Here is a 26,729-nt window from a genome sequence, read left to right on the forward strand (position 1 = left end):
CAGACAAAAACAACAAAGACGAGTTTAGTATGCGTTTTCCATGATGTGGAGGAACAGCATGAGATTGATAATGGATTCTATTGTCCCTGCAACAGAAAACCAGCCAGCACTGTTTTCATTGCTTAACACGTATATAATCTCTGTTCATATTTTAATGTAGATGCCATTCAACTTTGGTGAGTGAATGTGAATGTGATAATTTTTCTCGACACAGGAAGAATCTTGACAGCTCTGAACTCTGATATTAAATCTTGATGATTATTAACTTAATAGTTATTTCTGTAACTACTTTTAAGATGAATGTGACTCAAAACTTAGAATTCAATCTTGAAAAACAGAGAAATTTTTTCATTATTGTTGTGGAATAAGTTTATCAATTTACTCAATAGATTGTATCAATTTGATATCAAAGGATGTATTTGTAGTATACACATGTATGTTTTTCATGTACAAAATCGAAAAGCTAATATCTCTCTAGTGGTTAAGGATGTTGAGGAGGGAGACTCTTGTTTTGATCAATTGCCTAAATAGGCACTCAACTCCTTCTTCTTGGTCTTGAATGCATGACTCCAGCTTCTCGAGCTGGTTCTGGGCATTTTCGACACTTTTGTTTTGACTTTTGCTTGTCTTGTGTCCAATGAGTGAGTTCAATGCAGCATCCACTTGTGCAAATTCATTGGCTTCTGTTTCTTCCTCACAAGCAACTTTTTTGGAGTGCTTCATCTTGGAGACCAATGACCAGCTGCTTGGCTGTGATTTTGGTCCAGAGATGAAGGAAAGCAGTGACTCATACACTGCAAGAGTGACTGCTTCAACTTCTCTCAACTTGTTAACAATGGCAATAGACTCGTTGTCCTGGTTTGGGGAAGAGAAGATGGATCTGTTTTCGATTCCCTTGAGATTCTTCATAGCCTTTTGGATTGTCTTTTTCACCATCTTCCTAGAGGTTAAGTATTTCCTAACCTCACTGGTGAGTGCTCCAGATTCATCTCCTCGTGTTCTTCGTATGATCGATTGAAGATCCTGTACGCATTCCTTGGTTTGCAAGATAGCATCCTTGGTGCTGCTGCAAACATCCAAGAGCCTGAGAGAGCCATCTAATAGCTCATTAGTCCATTTCTCATTCTGCTCTTTGGCCAAGGCTTGCTGTGTGAGAGGCAACTGAAGCAGCTTATCAACACAATCATGCAAGTCTTGGAGGCCACTTAGTTTGTGGCATATTGATGATGAAGATATGGAGGCGATCTCAGAAGACCTCAGTCTACACAAATGTTCGTCAACTTCTTGAATGATCGGGTGTGGCCTTGAGGGGAAGCTGTTAGAGCGTGTGTGGAAAGCCATTTCTTCTTTGTGTGTTGTGAGAAGATAGAACAGAAGACTTGGAAACTTTTGATTGATGTACAATTCAGAGTGCTTAATATATAGTGTTGATTGAAGAGGGCGACACGGAATCTCATCCACTTCAATCATCAGTGAGAGGTAACATGATTTGGATTTGGATTTATATATGTTCCCTAGGCAATGTTTATGCAATGTCCCTTCCCACCCCATCATTCCAACTCATGAATTGATTAATTTAGCACATTAAAATTCTACAACCATTTAATCAATCATAATTAATATACGATACCATGATGTTTACACAAATACGTGGAGAGGCAAAAACCATTTAACTCAATTATGCTGATCAATGCATATGATTAGTTTAATTCATCTTGTTTTGCAGGTCCTTCATTCACATGATTGTTTGCCAAGGAGGAGGCATGATCTGCAAATATGCAATATTCTGCATTAAAATGTCACCATCCATTGTGTTTCTAAAATGTTGAAAAATGGTGACTTGCTTGTTAATTAGCAATGTTCCCCAAACATAAAGAAAAGCAGCATAATTTTTATTATAATAAGAAGGGTGTGAGATCTGAGTCTGCCATGTTTATGTTTACTATAATCTGTGTTTACTGTTTCCTGGAAGAAGATTGTTTATGTCAATGTTTGAACTGATGTTACTATTTTCACCAGCCAGTGTTACCGATAACAAGGTCTTGAGGATCCTCTAGCACCCACAAGAATCGTTGTAAACAAAATCGAGCAACACTATAAACTTTCTTTTAGTCTCCCTTGAATGTGAAGTGTTTATTATTGGTTATCTTCCTTGAGAGAAATGGAATCTTCAACACTCAACTCCCTAAATCGCCACTGAAAAGTATTGACGAAATTCTGAGCTTATTCAATATCTGATCTTAAGGTTCAAAGGGAGTGCAACTTGTCCCACATCGCTTGATTCATATTAGACACTACGCTTTATAAACGTCAGTACCGCCGAGCTTTGTAACGCAAGCTTGTAACCCGAGTGGGGGCTTTGAGGTGCTGGAACATTGGCCCAGTATTAGCTGGCCGGGTTCGGGTGGGCTCTTTACTGGCCCGCCCATTCCAAGCCAGGAGTTGAACCCCGTGGCTCGAGCGAAGGCTCTGGGTTACTTGGTTTCTAGAGCGGAGGGAACCGCGTAAGGCTGGCTTCACAGAGCAACGACTACCTCTCGCTCTTGGCAGTGGAAGGATAACGGGTCGGTGGTCACTTGGATCCATCATGGCTCGCTAGACTGTCCCAATTGAACCAAAACCTTTTTTGGCTCTTGGCGAGAGAGCCATCTAGCTCATTAGTCTATTTTTTTCATTCTGCTCTTGTGCCAAAACCTTGTGGCAAGCCATTTCTTCTTGTTGTGTATTTTGAGAAGATAGAATAGAAGACCTTGAAAGAAGTGGTTAATGTAAATATCTTTTCCATGTGTTTGCTTAATATATAGTGTTGGTTGAGGAGGGGGACATGGAATCTCATCCTCTTCAATCATACCAGTGAGAAGGGTAACATGATATTGAATTGGATCCCAACTCATGAACTCATTAATTTAGCTCATAACTACATATTGGACAGAGTTCTATAAACTAACGTGCTTAACCCTAATGCATAAACTCAATTATATGCTGATAAAGTTCATGTTATTTTTCGGGTCCTTGGCATGATTGTTAAGCAAGTAGCAGGCAAGATTTGCAATCTGTATTTTTCAATGATCATGTGCAATTGCGTTATGCTTCCATGATGTTGAAAAATGGTTTGTAGCTAGCAGACTTTATGAATTGGACTGCTGCCCAAACATTTTATTTCGAATTAATAAGCAAAGCAAAAGTGGATTGGCTGCCTACTGTGGTTGGAGAGATTGACAGAAGTAAATGTATAGGTTTTGAATTAAATCTGTACAGGTAATGGAAAATCGCAAAAAACTTAAAAAGGTGGCGGTCAGGTGAAGAGCGGACCTAGGCCTAGTGTAATCGACATCTGCTCTGATAAGCCACCATGGTTGCTACTGTAGAGTAGTCCACAACGCAACCATGCCGAGAGCACTGTGCCATAGGTTGTCCATGTCTTAACACTAAGTTCCAAATTCCACCTTTAATGCCCCCACATTGGGTCACAAGCTCACATTACTAAGCTTGGCAAGCAAAGTTTTAGGAGTTAACAATATTAAGTACATAACACATATTATACTTTTCCAATGTGGGATCTACAATTTTTTCAAGAGAGCAGGAAAAGCAATAAAACTCTATTATGAGCAGTTCGGTAATCGTCTCGTATAGAATTGAAGGCCTTTGGAGAATTTATTGTGTATGCTTCGTGCAAGTATATATACATCACAACCGTATGGCCGAGTTTAGACATCCTTCTTGGTATAATGTTTATTGCTCAAAGCGTGTGGGAGTCAAATACTCCTTTGAATGCTAGTAGACATTAGTTGTTGATTATTTACCATCTCCCTTGAGATATTTGATTTGCTTGCAAAATTCCCATGTGATCTCAATCATAATTTCAGAAACTCCTGTGAATTTTTTGAGATTATCCCACGTGAGGATGAAACATTTGCCTTTACAAATTTGTTTCGGGGTCAAACACTGACTTTCCTTTTTTTGTAATTTTTCTTAATCTTGGTCTCTATCTGTTAGGAAGATGTTCTCTGAATTAACTTTAACTGACGCCATGGATAGCATGATAATAATTGGAATATTTACAAAGCAAATTGGGCACGAATTTGATATCAGATAGATGATGTACTTGGGTTGGCATCGTGGGTTATGGGAGGAGGGAGGTAAAAAGGAGGTGGTCATTGGTCAAGTCAAGAGCGGATCTCAGTCGGCCCAGAGTGAGATTAGATGCCGTTATGTCAGCCACAGCTGCTCTGACAAGTCAACTGTCAGCGGATCTCAGTCGGATCTCAGTCCACAATGATGCCAACCAGCCAACTGAGATTAGCCGTCAACTTGGGAGCCAGATACGTGGCCCCTCAGCATCTTTGTAGAAGCCTACTATAACCATAGGGGCAAACACCGGCACTGGACCTGCTGTCCGCGTCTTAACAAGAGACCTTCCCACATTCCACCTTTAATGCCCCCATGTTGGGTCACAAGCTCGTTACTAGGCTCGGCAATCAAAATTTTAGGAGTTAGCAGTATTAAGTAGTTAAAAAATGTTATGTTTTATTCAATGTGGGATTTACTGTTTTTTTTTATTTTTAAGATAGAAGCAGAAAAGGACTCTATATTTATTACAAAGCAATCTTCCTTCCGCATTGGTTAAAGGGATGATTAAACCAAGGGGAACATGCCAAATTGTATCCTGTTTGTCCTTCCAACAGAAGGAAGCCCTAGCCTTAAGGTTCATCCAAAGGTCCAAAATTTCTCTTGGTATTATGTTTTCGACTGAAAGTGGTTGATTATTTATGAATGGTTGTATGTGACTTTTGGACACCAATGACCAGCTGCTTGTCTGTGACTTTGGCCCGGAGATGAAGGAAGGAAGTGATTCAAACATTGGAAGAGTGACTGCTTCTACTTTCTCTCAACTTGCTAACAATGGCAATGGTCTCAAGATCCTAGTTGAGGAAAGAGAAAGTTGATCGGTTTTCTATTGCCTTGAGATTCTTCATAGCCTTGTGGATTGTCTTTTTCACCATCTTCCTCGAGGTCAACTATTTGTTAACCTCACTTGTGACTCCAGTTTCTCACCTCCCTCCCCGCCTTCTTCGTAGGATTGATTAAAGTTCTTGTGCACATTCCTGGGTTCGCAACAGGGCATCCTTGACACTGCAGCAAACATCCAAGATCCTAGGTGAGTTATCTAATAGCTCATTAGTCCATTTCTAATTAATTATGGGCCAAGTCTTGTCGAGTGAGGGGCAACTGAAGCAACCTATCAATACAACCATGCAAGTCTTGGAGGCCACCTAGTTTGTGGCTCTGATTGATAAGGAGGATGCGGAGGTGGCCTCAGAAGGATCTCAATCTAAACAAATGTTCATCGACTTCTTGAACGGGTGTGGCCTTGAGGGGAAGCTGTTGGAGCGGATGTGGAAAGCCATTTCTTCTTGCTGTGAGAAGATAGAATATAAGACCTTGAAGAAGTTGTGGTTAATGTTCTTTTCCATATGTGTCTGCTTAATATATAGGGTAGGTTGAGTTGGGGGACATGGAATCCTGAGAGAGGTAACATGATTTGAATTTGATATCAGAGGATGTATTTGTCAATGTTTTGAAAGGCGAGGCGTTAGAGTGAGGCGTTTTATACCTTATGAGGCGAGGCGTAAGCTTTAAAGCGTTGAAACGTAAGCCTTTCGGGTATTGAGTTATTATAATTACAAAAATATAAAACAGCTATTTAATGTATTAAATGCCACTCTAGAATATAAATTAACCATCAAAGCATGTTTATTTCAAAATTTCTCTTACTATTGCTCAATTCTTTACTATATATCCTTTTGGTTAAATTATCTCTCTAAGTCTAGTGCCTTTCTACCTAGTTCGAATAGATAAAAGAGTAGATTATGGAGGTGGACTGAACTGATGGTGGAAGGCGGGAGGCGGTTTCTGTTGGTCTGTTTAGGAACTTTGGCTTTTGGGAGAGGGAAGGAATAAATGGGTAAACTAGTTTCCTTTGAACAAAACGGTGCGTGTCTAATATTAAAACTTAAAACTGAAACGCACAGCTTAACTAAAGGGAAACAAAACAACACAGCCCGTGCAAATGACGTCGTCTGGAATCAGATTTTTCAAATAAAGGAAGTCTGTCTTCCTCGCGAGGCTTGCGCCTTTTACAGCGTATTTGTGTTTAGCGGCCGCCTCGGACCGCCTCGACTTCAAGGCGTACGCCTTTCATGACATTCGCTAAACTGAGCTGCGCCTGAGGCGAATCACCTCCGCCTCGCTCCGAGGCGCGCCTCAACGCATGCCTAGGCATGCCTTTGAAAACACTAGTATTTGTATACAAGTAGGATGTTGAGGAGGGAGACCCTTGTTTTGATCAATTTGCCTAAATATATAGGCATTCAACTCCTTCCTCCCGATCTTGAATTAATGGATGGCACTAGCTTGATGCATGCTCCCTCCACAAATTAAATTTTAATGCCATAAAAAAAGAAAAAAAAAGTAAGTTAAATAAATAAAGATTAAAATTCAAGTTAAAAATAAAACTTGTAAAATGGTGGCGGTCAGGTCAAGAGTAGACCACCTCGGCCTGGCCCAGTAAGTTCGTAGTGGGCGGGCTCAGCTGCTCTGATAAGCCAAACTGCTTTTCCACAAATAAGCCACCAACACAGGGCACCACAAATTCCTGGGCACTGGCGTCTTTGAAGAAAGCTACTTTTGTGGCTGGGCCACTAAGTAGTGCAATTAGATAATGGGCTGAACTTAGGGCATTGGGCCGTCGGTTTTCTACGTGATAAGACCAATTTTACATTACACCTTTAATGCCCCCACATTGAGTCACAAGTCCACATTACTAGGCTCGGCAATCAAAATTTTAGGAGTTAACAATATTAAGTACTTCACAAGAATAAAATCCCAGACCAGCATATCAACTCATGAGCTGATTCATTTTGCATATAAAATCCCAGAGTCTGCTATTATAATTGAAGAATCATTAAATTTTAATGTGATGATCGCACATGGAGAGGCAAAAACCATGCATCCTATTAATGTAGGTGATTAGTTAATTCATCTTAATTTCATGATTTTTGCTCCAGGAGCTAGTGGAAAAACCATGCAATTAATACCTACAGATTAATTTATATAACCATGCGATATTCTGTTTCCATATTGTAGAAAAATGCTTTGTAGCAGACTTGATGAACTGTTCCCCGAACAACACGAAAACCAGCACAATTATCTCTATTGGATGTGAGATCTGAGTTTGACATTTGAGTGTCATTGATTAATTAGTCCCACTGATTTGATTATTTTCCTGGAGATAATTAGGCATGGACAAACTTGACATCGATTTAACATGTTTGTGAAACTTATGAGTTTTACCAGCAAATGCTTCGTGTTATGATGTTATTAAGTTTTATCAGAAAGAAAAAAAACCTAAAATAAAATTGAGGTTAATTCATTGAACAGTGATCCTTCCAGTATTAGAATCAATGTTCGAAAAATCCGCCTAGGTGGTGCCTCCTAGGTGTTAGGCGGAAGGACACTGCCTAGGAGCCAGGCGAGAGGACGTCGTTGCCATTTCACCCTAACCGTTAGGGGTAGGTGCTAGGGAGTTAGGCGGCTCCTGGGCGCCTTCCTAGGCAGCCTGGGATGATCTGGGGGCTTCGGTGGGTTGGGTGGCTGCTTCTCTACTCTTCTCGACCTAACTAGTGATAGCGACGACTTCTTTTCTACTCGTCTGTGGTATCTTTGAATTTTTCTTCTTTTCTTTGTAGCTGATGCTGAGCTCATCTTATTTCAAAGGTGCGCAAGAGGAGACGATTGAGATAGAGAGAGATGGGAGGTGATGGAGGCGGAGAGATGAGAGATAAGCGAGGATAGGGTTTGTCCGAAAAAAAGTGAAGATAGGGTTAGTGAAACACTGTGTTTCACTTATGGGCTGGTATTTTAATAAGGTTCTCTCATGAGCTTGGACCCATATACTAAAACATAGCCTAATTGTGTTTTATACAAAAAATACTGTAATTGAAGTAAATTGTGGAGAGAAAAGTATTGATTGAGTATCCGAGAAAGTATATTGTAAGTGTATATATTGTTCATGTACAAGCATGAGCCAAAACAATTTTGGATAAATCATCCAGAACTAAGTTAACATCCTAAGCTAGTGGTTGAGGATGTTGAGGAAGGAAACTCTGGTTTTGATCAAAGGCCTTGAAAGGTGTTCAAGTGACTCTTCTAGATCTTATAGGCACAACTCCAAATTTTGCATTTGGTTTTGTGTGTTCTCAATGATGTTATCAGATTTTGCTGCCTTGTGACCAACAAATGAGCTCAAAGCTCCATCCACATTTGCAAATTCATTTGCATACGTTTCTTCTTCCTTATATGCTGGTACTCTTTTACGGTGCATCAAATTGGAGACCAGTGACCATCCACTTTGCTTTGATTGTGTCTTCGGACCCGAGATAAAAGAGAACATCGTTTTAAATACAGTCCGAGTAACTGCTTCCCCCTCTTTCAGCATGCTAACCATTGCCACAGCCTCAATCTCTTTACTGGAGGGAGAAGCACCCTTCAAATTTCCTAAGGCCTTCTGAATCGCCTTTTTCATCATCTTCCTGGTTGCCAAGAATTTCTTAACCTATCTCAACAATGTCCACGCCGTGTTCCCTATTTCCCCCAACTTTCGAACTCATCACCCATTTCTTTTAACATTTGTTAGGCAGTGCACTAGTGGCATTGACTTTCTTTGATACAAGAAATGTCTTTCACCATAATTTCTCACCTTCTGCCTTTTTTGTGTATTGAATTTTGGGTGAATGCCCAGCTAATTGAGTTGATGAATGATTGCTAAGTTCAGCTCATCTTACGGATCGTCTTTCTCATTGTTGTCGAAATGGAAACCAATAGCACCTCCCAGACCTCCATATCAAGTTTGTTTGGCCAAACACACATTGTGCGTTATTGTCTGGTGCGTCGTATGATAAAGCAACATGCATTTCATCTAGGAAAAAAGAACATGAAAATGCCAATGCGGGTGGCAGGCAGGGGCCTAGAGCCTATAAGAGCAATAAGAGCCTAGGCGTTTCTTTTTATTATTATTGTTTATAATTATTTTTATTATAAATTATAAATTTATACCAAAATCATGCAAAATAAAATGATTCATAAATTAAAGGCCTAAATTAGGAAGTGCCTTAATTAATATAAAACATGGGGAAAAAGTTAAGCATAAAGCATATTAGTTAAAAATAGGGAGCTTCACTAATATACCCAAAATATGGGCTGAAATTATAAAAAAAAACCTCATATGGAATGCACTTTAGAAACACATCAAAAACTCATCTATTACATAAGAAATTGATGTTTAAGTTACTATAAATTACGTGACTGCCATTGATCAACTTATGACATCTTATTTCTAATGCATATATACCCTTGTAATGTTCCAGTCTAGGGTAATAACATTGCTAGTTTACTGTCATATTGATTAATGACTGTAATGTTCCAGTCTAGAGTAATAACATTGCTAGTTTAATGTCATATTGATTAATGGCTGTAATATTCCAGTCATAGTCATATTGATTAATGGCTGTAATGTTCCAGTCAAGGGTAATAACATTGCTAGTTTACTGTCATATTAATTAATGGTTGTAATGTTCCAGTCTAGGGTAATAACACTGCTAGTTTCCTATGACATCCTATTTCTAATGCATGTCTACCCCCTATAATGTTCCATTCTAGGGTAATAACACTACTAGTTTTCTATGACATCATACTTCTAATACATGTCTACCCCTGTAATGTTCCAGTCTAGGGTAATTACACTGCTAGTTTTCTATGACATCTTATTTCTAATGCATATCTACCCCTGTAATGTTCCAGTCTAAGATAATAAAACTGCTAGTTTCCTATGACATCCTATTTCTAATGTATGTCTACCCCTGTAATGTTCCAGTCTAGGGTAGTAACATTGCTAGTTTACTGTCATGTTGATTAGTGCTTGTAATGTTGCTATTTCTAACACATGTCCACTAAAGAAAAGATGAAGAAAGAACAAACCAGACCAACTCAAAACAAGCCAAGCCCAGATTGTTAATACTATTATATCATAGAAGTACATTGGCAATACTCTGTCATAGAAGTACATTGTTAATACTCTATCATAGAAGTACCCTTTTGATGCACGAGTCTCTATTGTACCCTTTTGAGTTTTTACTTTTCCAAAGTTAGTAGCAGTATAAATTTTTTTGCATTTCCATGTTTAATACTTGTATTTTACAAGCACGTATATTTTTCATGTTTAATACACTAGATTTTGTACAAAATTTTCAATAATACACATAAAATTCACGTATTATGCACACAATTTTCACATACTATTGAATAAAACTAATATATATTAAAAAATTTAAATCCATAAGGTATATATATCAAAACTAGCAAATTAATATCTATAAAGTATAAACTAATGCAAATAGAATGGTTTTCTTTTTAAATAAATTGTATAGCCGCATGGCTATACTACGGTTTTTTATTATAAAAAAGGGAGACTTTGGAAAAGCCCAAAGGAGAGAGAAAATTTTTAAAAGAAGCCAAAATGGACAAAATTGCCCTTATTTATTTTTTGATTTCCTAAGGAATCCTTTACATTTGCATGTCTTTGGTTTGAAAGTTGAGAGGTTTTTCTGTCTTTTTTGAAAAAGCTTTGGCTTTTTCCAAAAGTGAAAGTTTTTTTATGGGTAAAACCTAAATTTACTTATAAGGAACTAGTTTAGCCGGTGGCTATACCCTATGCGTTCCTTTAATTTTTAATTTTTTTTTTTTTAAAAACAAATAGTATAGCCACGATACTCTAGATTTTAAAAATACAGTATAGCCGACCGGCTTTACTAGGGTCATCTTGTTTATAGCCGCGCGGCCCTTTTCTAAACCCTAAACATAACTCCATCGTCATCCTCGTTTCTCTCTATCTTGCCTCATAGCATCATCATCATCCTCATTTCTCTCTCTCTCTCTCCAGCGCCCGCCTAGAGCGCCTAGCCCGCCTAGAGCCTGCCTATCCCCAGCCTAGCCCGCCTAGCCCCCGCCTAGCATGCCTAGCGCCCGCCTAGGCCATTTATTCAACTCCATTCAATGCTTTTTATGAAATAGCCTTTCAGGTGACCTTAATTGCTCCAGGGGATGTTCCTCTGTCTATTGTAATGACGGTATGCACAACTCTTGGGGCAGTAGCCCTGACTTCTCTACTAACAAAGATATTGGCTGGGACTTACGCCCCTGTGGATGCTGCCAAACTGTCAATGAGCACCAAGCAGGTTAAGTTAAATATAATAAACTTCAGTAATATTATATTATCCATCAGCTGGGGCTCATTGTCTCTATTCTGTCATCTGTAGGTCGTTGTTGCTCCAATTTTGTTAGGTTCTTGTATGTCTCTATTCTGTTATCTGTGGTTAAAATTGTGATACCTTTTGCACCACTTTTTGCTGTTCTAGCTAGCTGCATCACTGCTTGCATGCAGGTACATTTGTTGTGCATATAAATATCTTTTTAATTACTTATATGTAAAATATGATTGTCTTGCCTGTGGTTCCTTCCAAATGTGCTCTCTTTCTCAAACATACTAGATTTTATTTTGTGGGCCAGTATATTATCTGAGAATGTTGGGTGGTTATTCTTTCTGTGCTGTTAGTACATATTGCCGGTTTCTTTGTGGGGTAAGTTGCCTTTAACTGTTGGTGACTTTAATTGTTAGGTGTGTTGTCGTGGAAAAAGCTCAAGGTAATGTATACCATGCTTTCATTATGTAAAGATTCACTCTAATTTTAGCTCAAAAATTCTAAAAAAATTGCGTTGTAGCCTTGTATTAGTGTATTATTGCTATTTGATTTAGCTTCTGTCAAGTTTGTATAAATTATTGAGTGAAGTTAACTATAATTTGAAAAAAGAAAGTATTCATAATTTGTAAGCAACAGTTGAGAAACTATAGTTTGCTGTCATAATGACTTCATAGCCAAAAAAGCTTTCACAGTAAGAAAGTATATATTCAATCTTCTCTGTCTATGTGGATTTTAATTTGACATATGAAGACAGAAGCTAGTTTTGTATACGAGCATTGTTGGCAGAGTTTGCACTCATACAAATATTCTTTAAGGTTGTGGTGCCGGGCATGTTTGTTTAGTTTGTTTTGGAGTTTTTGCGGTGCAAATGTGCAACTTGAGGAGTCTTTTTTTATCAAGGAGAGTCTTAATTTGCAGGTATATATCAGCAGCTGTTTGCGGGTTTAGAGAAGCACAAAGACGAGCAATATCAATTGAGGTATTAATCAAATAGAATGTAAACCTTACGAAATGATCTGGCTTTCGGTGAATCCTTGTGTTCCAGTTTTGTTTCGGCTTTGGTCAAATTGGTAATAAAGATATAAAAATTCTCTTCTTAAACTTTATTGTAAGAACATGGAAGATCTTCATTGTTTCATGCTCAGATTGAAATGTCGAAACTTTCATAAATTTTGGTGGGCATGCAACACTAATCCTTTCGAAGTTTTCCCTAACCTGGCAATATCTGCTGTGAGTATGAACACAATGGGCAGCAGCAGTCTGGGTGTCCTTGGAGATATGTATCCTTTTGGCTCCATTAAGTCTCTTACAGTTGATGTTAAGTGACCTTAAAAGCCTTTTCTAAGTTTCCTGGCATACTTATGGAGTTGAGATTCTCTATTTTATTTTTTATGTGAAGATATTGTTAACTAATAGTCTAAAAACAATGTCGTTTCAGGTCACACATCCTATTTTACTCTAGCACATCTTGTGGTGCTTAGTTTTGAGCCAGATTTGAATTCTTCTACTGGAAATAGTATAGCCGAGCGGCTATACTCGGGATTTCACACATAAAAATAAAGAGTATAACCCTGCGCGGCTATACTCTTTCCACAACTTTTGTTTATCGTTAGCTTAGAGCATTTTTCATTACTATTAGGCCTTTACATGAGTCTCTATTGTACCATTTTGAGTTTTTACTTTTCCAAAGTTATTAGCCGTATAAAAAATTTAGCATTTCCGTGTTTAATACTTGTGTTTTACACGTACGTATGTATTTTTCATGTTAAATACACTTGTTTTTTACAAAATTTTCAATAATACACATAAAATTCATGTATTATGCACCCAGTTTTCACATACTATTCAATAAAAATAATATATATTCAAAAATTTAAATCTATAAAGTATATATATCGAAACTAGCAAATTAATATCTATAAAGTATAACTAATGCAAATAGAATGGTTTTTTTTATAAATAAATCGTATAGCCGCACGGCTATACTACGGTTTTTTTATTATAAAAAATAGTATAGCTGTTCGGCCCTTTTCTAAACCCTAAACATAACTCCGTCGTCATCCTCGTTTCTCTCTCTCTCTCTCTCTCTTTCTCTCTCCAGCGCCCGCCTAGCCCGCCTAGCCCCCGCCTAGCTCGCCTAGACCGCCTAGCCCCCGCCTAGCCCGCCTAGATGGCCTAGCCCCCGCCTAGACCGCCTAGCGCCCTCCTAGCCCGCCTAGCCCGCCTAGGCCATTTATTCAACTCCATTCAATGCTTTGTATGAAATAGCCTTTCAGGTGACCTTAATTGCTCAAGGGGATGTTCCTCTGTCTATTGTAATGACGGTATGCACAACTCTTGGGGCAGTACCCCTGGATTCAGGTTTTGGGAGAAGCTTACCAAGTCTTAAGTGACCCAGGCCAACACCAAGCACACGATGCTTTTGGAAAATCAGGGATCTCAACGTTAGTTTCTTGCTCTTAATCTGTGAATTTATGAATTCTAAGATTGAAAGGTGTCTGACACGCACTCATAGGTTGCCTGCATTTGTCACAGTGTATGTGTGTGTTAGCTTAACACATAGTTGCGTGTTTCTGACATTTTTTGAATGGTTCCCTTTCTTTCAGCGACACAATTATTGATCCTGCGGCAATCTTCGCTATGCTTTTTGGTAGTGAGCTTTTTGAGGAATATATTGGCCAGCTAGCCATGGCATCAATGGCTTCACTAGATATTTTCTCAGAAGGGGAGTAGTTCGATCCCAAAAAGCTGCAAGAGAAAATGCGGGTACTGTTTTGTTTATTTATCCTCACTAACCCAGTGATCCAAATTCTGCCATTTATGTAACTGATTCTGCAAAGGAAACTAAGAACAAGGTTTGCGTTTGCTGTTGCTTTGGGTTTATTTGTACAACCTTTCTATTTACTGAGACTCTTGCACAATCATTATCGATGTTCTCTTATTCTAGGGCCAAAGTCTTTAATTGATGCATGGTTTCAAATTGTAACCTTTTAAACTCGGTGAAAAACATGCTTCTCTATTTCTTCAAATAGCTGTCTTCCCTTTCCGAAACCATCATCTACTCTTGTCTTAGCTTTCCCACACCACCAAACCGTAGTTTCACAGTGCCAAATTTTTCTACCTGAAATGACACAGTCCAAATGGTCCAAAAATTCTTCAGGATTAACAAAATAAAGAATTTGGGTGCAGTGCAGATAAACAGGTATGCATTTTCTGGTGGAAAAGATTCAATAGAGAAACATAGAGAACTTGGAGCAAATCTCGAGGTATTTGAATTGTCTCACATGTTATAATAGAAATTTGTCGTCCTCAATTGGTTTGAGAGTGATATTTGTTGCTGGATCTACTACCTTCCCTTCTCATTATAGATTGTCCAAGCAAGAAAAACAATTCTGCTTATCTGTCTGCACTTACATGCCAATTTGATTCATGTCTTATAAGATTTGTCTGTCAGTACTTGGTGCCTTTTAAGTTATTGAGGAAAAAGAAATTTTGTTGGCTTGTAATTTAGCTACTCATTTTATGATTTCATCAAGGATGGCATTCCTTTAAAGTCAAATAAGTACTGTTACTTTTAAAAAAGAGGACCCCTAGCTCAAATAAAAACTGAGTATGCTACTTAAAGGGTGTAGCCTACCTCTTATTTATTTATTTATTTATAAAAAGGTAGGCTACACTTTTAAGTAGCATAATATGTATTTTACTTTTTGTTTATCCGTTTTGTGTTTGTTCCTGTGATGGAAGGGTAAAGTTCCCCATTGCCTTGAAAATCTTTGACTGGTCAACAAGTCAACTTTCTTTAGTGTGCGAGCGTGCCACTGCTAGTAGTAAAAATCCTAGCAAACTTCCTTAAAAATGGATAACTTGCGCCCCAAGTTACTAATTTATAAACAAGCGATTGTGAATTTGGGTGAGGAATATCTCCCAAGTAAGTTATTTTCCTGCCTAAGACTGATGAAGGCTTCATAATTTATCACAATACAAAATTGGTAGTTCTGGCCAAAATAAATTATAGTAAAGTTGACTGTTTTAGGCAGAACTGACTTTTACAAAACTAGAAAGGGAAAAATCAACTCTAGAAAGATAAAAAGACAGCTGGAATTCCATTTCTGTATGGATAGAAGCTTCTGATCTGGGCTAGACTGGGTATGTCAGTGCTGGATTAGACTGTAACTAACTTTAACTGCTAAGCTTCAGCTGTAAATTGATACTAAAATTTGAGTTTGGCAGAGTTTTAATCTATTTCGAGCCCTGGAAGGCTTTTTGAATGGGCGGAATTGTGGCCTCTTCAGTCTGAAAGGGGCAGAAGTGGCTGGACTTGGGGATTACTGAGCTGGAACTGCACTGTGGTAACTGTTCTGCTTGGTCAGGGCTCTCCATAAATTTTTTGAGGTTTTCATATTTGTAAAAACCTGAACTGTAACACCCCGACCCCAAATTTAACCCTTATTTAATTATTTAATTATTTAAGGGCATTTTGGTCATATTTTTAACCGGAGAGAGTTTGGGGCAGTGACTAGTATTTTTGGATAGGTCGTACTGAGACGAGTTCATAGACACGTAGTGGGCTCGAATCGGAGTTGTAACGAGAGAGATATGGTCAAAAGAAGCCCAGTGGCATAATTGTAAATATTTCAAAATGAGATTTTTTATAAAAATCTGGTTCTCTCTCTCTCTCTCTCTCTCTCTCTCTCTCTCTCTCTCTCTCTCTCTCTCCCGCGACCTCTCTCTCTCCTCGTAACTCCGGCCACCGGCCACGGCTGTGGACGGGGCCGGTACCAAAATGACCAGGGCGTCGTCCTCTTCCTACCCCACCCATCTCCCGCCGCCAGCCGCCGCGGATTCGCCGGAATTTGGAGATGAAGCGGCCGATGTCGTCCAAACTTCAAAGTCGCCGATCTCCCTCCTCCGGCCGCCAAATCCGACGAGCAAGGTATGGTTTCTCACCTATTTTTCATGCTCTAGCTGCCTGTTGGGTAGGATTAGATCGATTCTTAGCGTAGACAACTCGATTTTCGAATTGAAAATCGGCCGAACTTCGGCCGCCGTGATCGGCCATTTCCGGCCACTTTTTGAGGTAGGTCCAAGAACAAAAGTGGCTCCAAATAGGGTGTTATACCTAGGGTAGGAGTTTGGAACCGTGGTTTTGAGATTTTCCGGCGAAGTGTTATCGCTTTGGGCACCCACGCGCTGCCGGCACGTGCGGCGCCGCGTGGGCACAGTAGAAAAGTAGCGATGTGTTCCGATGAGATCCTTAGGTTGTCACGAGTGCGTAGGATTTCGCGGATCTCAATTCGGACGTCGTTTGACTATCAAACGGATAATCGCATATTGCGCGTTATCCGGGTTCGATAGGTTGGGACCGTCGGATGGTCCCAAATTTAATATATGTTAATCTAGGTATTTATAGGATCGTGTAGGAATTCACGGATCGTGAATCGGAGTCCCGGATGTTCCGAATAATAATTTTAAGTTTATATTTTATATTAACCGTCAGATCGTGCGATCGTGAGCAATCCGACCGTCCGATCTGAACCAAACTCGCAGGACAAGTGTCCTGTACCTGGTAGAACCCATAGAGACTTTCGGATCGAAAATTGGAGGTCGTGGGTTCTGCAGGTCCGTTTGACCAGGGTTAGAGTAGTTTGACCCTTGGTTGACCGTGAGTCTCCCGGAGTAATCTCACCATTCTAGGGGGAATTTATCGGGAGCTAGACTATTGTGGAGAGTTACAAAATATTAGAATTATTTATATAATTATATATGGTTGTACAAGGGTACAACAGAGTCTAGAATGTCAGTTTGGAGTGCTATACGCACTACTTTAGGTACCTCCTCGGATGTTGGATTTACTACAAGTACCACCAAGTGAAAGTGAGGTCCCACGTGGTGTAGGTTATCCGGTGTGCGGACAGGCCCCATACGTGGCGTTGGTTGTACCGGCGTATGGGGAGATTTGAGTGCCTGTTCAGGCGCTTAATCAAAACCAGAGTTTCCCTTCTCAACATATTTAGCCATTAGGCATGAAAATCCTCATGCAGTATAGAATAGGCATCCAATTTTGTAGAGATTAAACAAACATACTTGTATATTAAAGAGATATATACTTATTTTCTTTTCAGATTCAAAAGTAATATGCCCCTTTGACACAACATATCTGCTCTCTGTCTTTGCTTTTTCCTTTTTTTTTTTAATTTCAATACCAATGCCATGATAGGAAAAATCAAAGCTAATTCAACCAAGTGCCCGTTTTGTTCAATACTTAGATTTCAACCATAAGCATCAGAATATGAGGCTAGCTTCTGCCAAATTTTGTGTAATTTAATTCGTCTTATCGTTGTCAAGATTCCATTTGTCTCAAATTGTGATTAAACACATATAACAATTCTTAAGATTCACATCGTAGAGTAATTAAGAATGATAAGTTTAACACAATGTGCATGGTAGATTTAAACCTCCACATGTCTTTTTCCAACAGTAGGGGACATAGTTGCTCCAAGAAGCCTAAATTATTTCCTTGCATCATTCAAAGACAAAAAGATCGTGGCGTTTGCAGGTCTTGCTTCCTCTGAACACTCAAAATTTGATGGATTTAACAAAATTAATGTTATAATTGAGTGTTGTGTTTGCCTGTACATGTCAGCTATGCAATGGAAGTTGGAACTCACAACATGGGTTATGGCAAGCTGGAAACTTTCTGATAATTTGTTAAATAATGAGGAGATCAAATAACAAGAAAAGAAGTTGGAATACAATAACCAGCTAAGGTGCTGGAAGTGCATCCCAAAATTGGGACCACTTAAATCATCAAGCACTCATCAAAACCCAACACGAAGAGAGAGAGAGAGAGAGAGAGAGAGAGAGAGAGGCAAATAAACAACAACAAATTTCTGGCTATTGAAAAAAAAAAAAAAGCAAATCATCCGATTTGGGTTTTCATTAATTTTAACCCATAACACCTAATTTCATCCAATTACAACAGTATCAAAACACAAGAAATTAATACATACGTACCACATTTTGGAACTTCTATATGTTTTCTCAAGTTGGGAATTGGAATTTATTTTCTTATACAATCGACAATTTTTTTATTTTATACAAATGATATTCAATTTTAATCTTTGGAAAAAAAAATATTCAACTTTAATCTAAACTAAATTAGTGGGTGGAGGATTCGAACTCTAGTGTCAAGTAGGGAGCTGCTGAGTGGGGAGCATATCCGTTCTAACCAACTTGGCTAAGCCCATTAAACAACAAAAAAAAAACAAAAATTAAGGTAAATACTCTTAACCGCTCCACAAGCTCTCGACTTGACTTTTCTACTTGTTGAGGCATTTCATGTTAACGAAGTAATATGGGGCATTATCAAGTTGATTACCAAAAGCAGTCATTCGTCATATTCGAAAATATGTGACAAACCCTTATGAAAAAAGGGAATAAAATACTACAAATTGATGATAGCAGAGCAGCCCAGATAAACACAAGCATTGCTTTGCTGTATCATCAAGGAAGTCACACGTGACACTGAGCATTGACAGGTGATTATAATTAGTTAATTAAGGTAAATTGTTGCCCTACAATTAATCTCACACGGCATTATGGTACCATTGTGGTTAAAGTATGCACGTGTGCAAGTGTGAAGCAGCCTTCTCTTGTCTTCCAGAGAGGCAGGGCTTGCCTAACCAAGAGGCTTCATCTTTGTATTTGTCTGCAAATTAAATTAATTAAAGACTACACCACATTACAATGCAAATTTGAGTTTGCATGAATTATTTAAGCCAGCCCCCCTCGTGCAGCCACATCACTAACACATGAACCAAATCTCAATGGTTAAAGGCTTTGGAGATACATTGAGATATGGACAAGCTAAAATAATTGTGTAATGAGTTGGAGTTTGTGTTGGTGTTAGGGAGCATTGCATGAACATCGCTGAGATGGTGTTTTAGATCCAAATCCAAATCATGCTATAAACTCCCATTGATTTGTGTGTGATGATAAGATAAGATGCTCTCTGTCTCCTCCTCTTTGAGGCTTTGCTCCATTATATATATACATGTAGAGTAGGTGTTGAAGGAAAGGAAAGCAAAAACCCAAGTTTGAAATTGCTAACAAAGCTGAACAATATTTCAAGGCCATCATCTCTCTCTCTATCTCTCTCTTTTCCTAGCAAAGAAGAAAAAAAATGGCTTCTGCCTCAGCTTTAAACCCGAAATCCAACTACCATATTCGGTCGATCAGCCTGCCTTCGAAACCACACCCTCTATTTCAGCAATGTGAAGATCATTTGTTGCGAATAGCAGCTTCTGATGCCTCCTCTTCATCCTCATATTCGTCATCTTCCATAAGCCAGAAATTGAGTGGCCTCTTGGATTTGCATAACTGTCTCAATGAGTTGTTTCAGTTGCCCCTCACCCAAGAAGCCTTTGTCCGAGAGCAAAATGAGAAGTGGGTAGATGAGCTTTTGGATGGCTCTCTTAGGCTCTTGGATGTGTGTACAGCAGCCAAGGATGCCTTGATACACACAAAGGAGTGCGCACGCGAAATCCAGTCGATCATGCGCAGAAGAAGGGGAGGCAAAAGCGGGTTCACAAATGAGGTTAGGAAATACTTAGCCTCAAGGAAGGTGGTCAAGAAGGCAGTCTGCAAGGCCCTGGGGACTTTAAGAACTTCTCAGAAAAAATCCACCTTCTCATCCACCAACAAAGACAATGTAACTGTGGCTTTGATTGGTGTGCTGAGAGAGGTTGAAGCCGTCTCTCTCACAGTGTTTGAGTCCCTTCTGTCCTTCATCTCTGGAGCAAAGTCAGCATCAAAGATGAGAGGCTGGTCTTTTGTTTCCAAGCTGATGCTCACCAAAAAAGTTGGTTGTGAGGAAGACAAAACAGAAATAAATGAATTTGCTGATGTAGATGCTGCATTGAGCTCCCTTGTGTGTCAAGAAACAAGCAACTCTGACAGCATGGTCGACAGTGAGAACGTGCAGAGTGAGCTGCAACAATTGGAAATGTGCAGTCAGGATCTAGAAGAAGGGCTCGAGTGTCTTTTCCGGCGTTTAATCAAGAATAGAGTTTCCCTCCTCAACACCCTGAGCAACTAATTGTGAAAATTTTGCTGCAGTATCATGAACATCCAAGATTTTTGTTGCCTAAGATGCTAGGTCTTATGTACATAAATGAATATACATGTATTGTCTTTTGTAATACAAAATGATGAATACTCTTTTGCTTAAATTGCGTCTACTTTTTCTCTCTCTTCATAATCATTTATTTTTCGGATCCCACAAGGTTCGTTCATCATACTGATCATGAATTCCTGCAAGCTCTCATTCTGTTGATTACCTTTTAAATTTTCCAATTATGATCCTATAAGCAAGGTATCAATTAAGACATTTAATGGAAAGGGGAACTTCCTTATAGTCCAATTACAAGATGAATAAGTCTTTAATTTTTCACCCCTTCAACAAAAAAGCTATTTTAACCATAGAAGTTAGTTCTTCTCTGTCAACTGGGAGTCTTGAGAGGTAAATTTATAGGAGTTTTCAAAATTATGATTGAGATCACATGGGATTTCTGAAAGCAGATTATATCAAATGTCAAGGCTGTCAAGATGCTAATTGTCCCAAGAGAGATCATCAATAATCAACATCAATTAAGGCTATTCAAAGGAGGACTTCATTCTCACATGCTCTAAGCACTGAGCATATGCTGGCTGTCCTTCTGTTAGGGGGACAACAGGATAGCTTGGCAGGCTAGCTCTGCATCTCACACTATTTTTTTTTTCAACAAAACAGAGATTAAAAACCCGTTTTCAAGAAGAAGAAAAAAAAAGAGAACTAAAAATAGGTGAAGTCTAAGATACGACGTTGCTTGCTTTCTTGCTATACAATCTTTTTGAAATCCATAAAATCCATATGATCTTTATATCAGCCAAAATTATATTTAAATATTGTTTTTTCATGTAGTCATGGGGTGAGTGTGGAACTTATTTAAATTGTTGGTTATTGAAAAGTGTTTACAATTTGTGCAAGTTGAGCCATAATGAGACATTGGATTGGAGAAAAAGGCATCATCACATTCAATTCAAAAGGAAAAAGATTTTTGTGCCTAGTGGAAATATACAACCACCACAACCAGATAGGCAGATAGCAGGAACTTCACACATAAGCTTCACAGTCTGGTTTGTTACTAATGTAAACTACATTACAGCTTAATGTCAATTAATTAAGAAGCTTCATCTGTGCCGTATTTCTCGATCTAATATCCAGGATTACAGCGGCGATTAGCATAAAAAAACGTATTTATTTTCACGTGCAAACGTGTCACACACCATTATTGCTGCTGCATGAAACAGAAGAGAGAGAAAAAAAACAAACAAACAGGTGCAAGTACAGATGGGGAAGACACTAAATAATAGGTATTGCCTTTTCTTGGGTATGAGGAAAAGGTTTCAATCCCTTCGTGCCCTTGTTTATTTTTTATCACCATTGCTCAAAATATAATATAGCATGGCATCAATATGGAGCATTATCTTAAGGTTAAGAAACTTTAGTCGTATGATTTTATATGTAAAAATAATTGGAAATGAGTTAAGATGCCAGTGAAGGGGAGACCATGCTGAGATAACACTTGGCCAAATCAAAACAATCTTGTATGGGAAAAGGTTGATAAATTTTTTTGTTTACCTTGGAGTCTTCTGTAGATTAGGCAGATGCAGCCTGTAGGCATGGCGTGGAACTATTGGAAGAAAGGTAAATCACCAGAATGTATTGTACATTCAACCCAGAAACCTTCTCTTCTCTGGATGGAAAGGGAAATGGCTGCCACAAATTAAAATTTTCTTGCTCACTCTGTCGAACGCGGATTAAAGTTAAAAAATGAGTGGGGCTAACTAATGACAATCACATGGCAGACTCAGATCTCAAACCCTTCTAATTATAATGGCAATTGTACTGGCTTTTTTTTCTGATTAGGGAACAGTCTAATTTGTCTAGCCTGCAAAAAAACCATTTTTAATATTTCGGAAACACAATGCATGGTCATAAAACTAATGCATATTGCAGATCTTGCCTGCTCCCTGCTTAACAATCATGTCAAGGACCTGCAAAGAGTCAATGCCACTCGTGCAATCTCATATTTAATTTACAGATCTCTCTGTCCAATATGTTCGTCATGACTGAATGGTTATTACATTATGAAAGCATGCAATGAGATTTTATAAGCAAAATGAGTTGGTGTGCTGGTGGGAGAAGAGACATTGTGTAAACATTTCCTAGGGGACGTATAGATCCAAATCGAAATCATGTTATCTCTCACTGATGATTGAAGTGGATGGGATTCCATGTCCCCTTCCTCAACCAACACTATATATTAAGCAGATGCATATGGAAATGAACACATCAATCTCAATTGTACATTAACAACAAGCTCTTCTCTTCTTTCTTCTCACAAGACACAAAAAAAGAAATGGCTTTCCACACTCGCTCTAACAGCTTCCCTTCAAGGCCACACCCAGTCGTTCAAGAAATTGATGAACATTTGTGTAGATTGAGGTCTTCTGAGGCCACCTCTACATCATCATCATCAATCAGCCACAAACTGAGTGGCCTCCAAAACTTGCATGATTGTGTTGATAGGTTGCTTTAGTTGCCCCTCACTCAACAAGCCTTGGCACAAGAGCAGAATGAGAAATGGACTAATGAGCTATTAGATGGCTCTCTGAGGCTCTTGGATATTTGTAGCGCTGCCAAGGATGCCTTGTTGCAAACCAAGGAATGCGTACAGGACCTTCAATCAATCATGCGAAGAACACAGAGAGGTGAATGTGGAGCACTCACAACTGAGGTCAGGAAATACTTGACCTCTAGGAAGATGGTGAAAAAGGCAATCCACAAAGCTATGGGAAATGTCAAGGGATCGAGTTTCTCATCCCTCAACAAGGACAATAAGACTATTGCCATTGTTAGCACTTTGAGAGATGTTGAAGCAGTCACTTTCACTGCGTTCGAGTCCCATCTTTCTTTCATCTCCGGTCCAAAATCACAGCCAAGCAGCTGGTCATTGGTCTCCAAGATGATGCAATCAAAAAAAGTAGCTTGTGTGGAAGAAAATGAAGCAAATGAGTTTGCAAAGGTGGATGGTGGCCAGCTTCTCAATTTCTCTTTCAGGTTGCCTTTTTGATCCAAAGATGAAGTCTTTCACACAACCTTCAGCAAACTCTGCCGCCCTCTTAATCTGCCATCACAACTTTGTGCCATTAACCTTCGAAACACTTAACGTACACCAAGTATAGAAATTATTCAATAAAACCGATATCTATCAAAGGAACCTATGACAATCGCCAATTACCAGTGAAGAAATTAAAAGTTTTCTAAGACAGAGGAAAAAGGAAAATGAACACACAGAAGAATCTCAGCTCAGCTAAAGGCATCCTGCCTTATAATATACACGGTGAGACAAAACATGCTTTATGTTAAACAATCTAGTCTTTAACCACCTAATAATACCTCAGCACTAATCTTAGCCATAATCTGTTTCAAAGGCCATGATGCTATCCTTACAGACAGAAACAACAAATTTTTAAAAAAGACGATCAACAGCACCTCTAGCAGGCAAGGTACTTTGCAATAACAAACCTTTCATGTCTGCACCTATTTCTAAATTCTAACTCAGAAAATTTGCCACTATTCCATTGAGCATCATATAGTTCTAGTTTCATGAACACTCCTACAAGCAGTCCACTACACAAACTGGTTCACATTATCATTTTTATAATGAGATATGGCAACAGGAGAGACGTCGTATAACAAAAACAGTTCAAATCACATAACCCAAATTTGGTCAACAACTAGCAACTGAAGTTCAAGCCCAAAATCTAAAGACCCCAAAATTTTGAACTAAAAGTGCAAACAAGAAGAGAAAATTGTAACCCCAAGACTAATTTTCATTTTCTCCCTACCATTTCTTAACAAGATCCAGTAGTAATTTTACAGAAAGAAATCACCTGAAGAACAAAGAACATACAGGGTCGAGAGCATTGGGCTCAAAGCCATAATCAGTAACCAAAGAGTAAAAGTACAGACTTTGACACTTGTTCAAATTTGAACTTGAGGGTCGAGGTCTTTTAAGAGTCATTGTATATAGTTATTTTTGCCCTGTCTATATATTGGGAGGAAAAAAAATCTGAATTTGTCCTAACCACTTGAGCTACAAGTCTTTTGAATATATATTGTTTCTCACATTACTTATTTCCACAAATCACAATTTGGCACATTTGTAAAAATAATTTTATCAACAACAAAAGAAAAATATTTGCACACCTATCAAACTGAATATGGCAGGAAAATAGGACGCAAATTCCCACCATAAAAGCTTGAAATACTTAGCCAAATAATTGGTAAGCAGAACAATGGCCATGTTGCATTACTTTCCAAAATGACTATAGACCATTTACTATTCAAAACCAGATATTAAGAAACTGAAAAGGAAAATGCAGGGGCTGTATATCTCAGTAGCATACTAGCAAATCATGTTAATGAATCACAAAACTGCAACTCAATCAGTTTAATCAGAGTTTCCCTCCAGCATTGGTGGGTAAAGAGAAATCTCATATACCTGTATTGCATCATGTATGCTGCTGCCACTAGTTTGACTCGAAAGGAAGCGGAGCGGGTGAGCTTTGGCTTGGCTATCTTCTTGTCCTCTTCAAGAGAGATTAGTGAAAGATTGGCTGGGTTCTTGATCATCAGTTTAGCTACCAGATATCCTGAGATGCTCCAGGTCTGGTACTTCCTCGCTTGCTTCCCGATATATCTCCCTGCCTTGCCGTCATAGTATTCTGGCCACCCATCTTTTGAGAGCCGCTGCTCCACCTGTTCAACTGCTCTCTTAGCAGTCTGAGGCCTCCCCGTCTTGATACATGCTGCAGTAAGCAACCACAGCAGTGCTACAAGACAGATGCAACAACATTAACCAATTGTTTTAGAACAAACATATAAGTCAGAATTCTGCGAACAAGGATCAAAATATCATGAATAGAACAACCATTTGGCACGCTTTCCCAAATTACATTCAGAAATGTATCCCACAACATTTATATACCAGAAGATTTCGATTGGAAAAGTGGTTACAATCAGCAAATAAAGACGTTTAAAATAAAAGATACTATGTCAGGTAAGTAGTACTTGTAGCCTAGTTTACTAAATAAAAACAATAACTAGCCTACTCATATAAAGTGGGTACTAATGTTCATGAAATGTAATTGAAAGGTCTCAGTCAAATAGAACTAGCACAAGGCTTCAAGTAGAAAAATAGAACTGCAAATTGTAATATCAAGCAAATAGACATGGGACATTATATGAAAGATTTACAAATCAAAGGAAACTAACAAAACCAGCCTTGAGCCACCGATACTTAAGCAAAAACCTTTATACTGTAATGGTGAAAATGACTAGAGGTGCTAAAATGAATAAACATAGCACGTAGCAGAGACAAATCAAAACAAGACGTGAACAAAAAGAACAGAAAAGATAAAGAGCTAATGCAAATAGCACATTGTGATAACACCATCTCCATGAGACTTACTTGGCCAAGAGCCACCATTGTGATAACTCCATGAAACTTCGCTGGATTATTTGTTGTTGTTTGGAAATCTTCTTTACAAGTTATATCCTTGAACACACTCACTCATATTGTTAATATTACTGAATAAATGGCCTAGGCAGGCGCTAGGCGGGCTAGGCAGTCTAGGCGGTTGCTAGGCGGTCTAGGTGGTCTCTAGGCGGGCACTAGCGCCTATAAAAAAAAAGCCATTTTGGAATCTCCAAGGTCAGGGACGAGATGACGATGGTGCTATGTGAGAGAGAGAGAGAGAGAGAGAAGAGGGGGTAGAAGACGGCTCGTGTTCGAATGAATTCATGTAGATGCATTCTATCTCGTAATCATTATATTGTATTTATAGCGTATAGCCGCACGGCTATACTGTTAGATATTCTATTTTTTTAAAATTAAAATATATATAGTGGGATCCTTTTTTAAAAAAAAAATTTCTCTGATTTTCGTATCGATAAGAGTAGTTTATAACATTATCCATTACTATTAGGTCATTACCCGAGTCTTTATTGTCTCCGTTTGATTTTTTACTTTTCTAGAGTTATTACTAGTTCGAAGAATTTAGCACTTTCACATTTAATACTCTATTATACACGTACATACGTATTTTTCAATAATACATCCATGTTCTGTACATGTCTTAAAGACTCGGTAAAATTAACATTTTTTAAAAAAGTAAACGTACAATACTCGTATTGTAAATATACGCAAGTATTTCTCATGTTTAATACATGTATTTTTTACAAAATTTTCAATAAGACACAAAATTCACATATTATACAAATAATTTTCACATATTTTTTAATAA

The 26,729-nt window shown here is 38.5% G+C and overlaps 2 protein-coding genes and 2 pseudogenes across 2 annotated transcripts; 2 read left to right on the forward strand and 2 right to left on the reverse strand.

Annotated features, from left to right (window-relative positions):
• On the reverse strand, positions 475-1,341 carry LOC18767292. The gene has a single exon (XM_007201627.1). It carries the CDS (start codon positions 1,339-1,341, stop codon positions 475-477), a length of 867 nt encoding a protein of 288 aa, XP_007201689.1.
• On the reverse strand, positions 8,135-8,928 carry LOC18766751 (annotated as a pseudogene).
• On the forward strand, positions 19,382-20,549 carry LOC18767219. The gene has a single exon (XM_007200765.2). It carries the CDS (start codon positions 19,498-19,500, stop codon positions 20,410-20,412), a length of 915 nt encoding a protein of 304 aa, XP_007200827.1. The 5' UTR covers positions 19,382-19,497; the 3' UTR covers positions 20,413-20,549.
• Positions 22,689-23,518, forward strand: LOC18766897 (annotated as a pseudogene).

The sequence above is a fragment of the Prunus persica genome, chromosome G8, assembly GCF_000346465.2.
Source record: "Prunus persica cultivar Lovell chromosome G8, Prunus_persica_NCBIv2, whole genome shotgun sequence".
In the NCBI taxonomy this organism is placed as follows: domain Eukaryota; kingdom Viridiplantae; phylum Streptophyta; class Magnoliopsida; order Rosales; family Rosaceae; genus Prunus; species Prunus persica.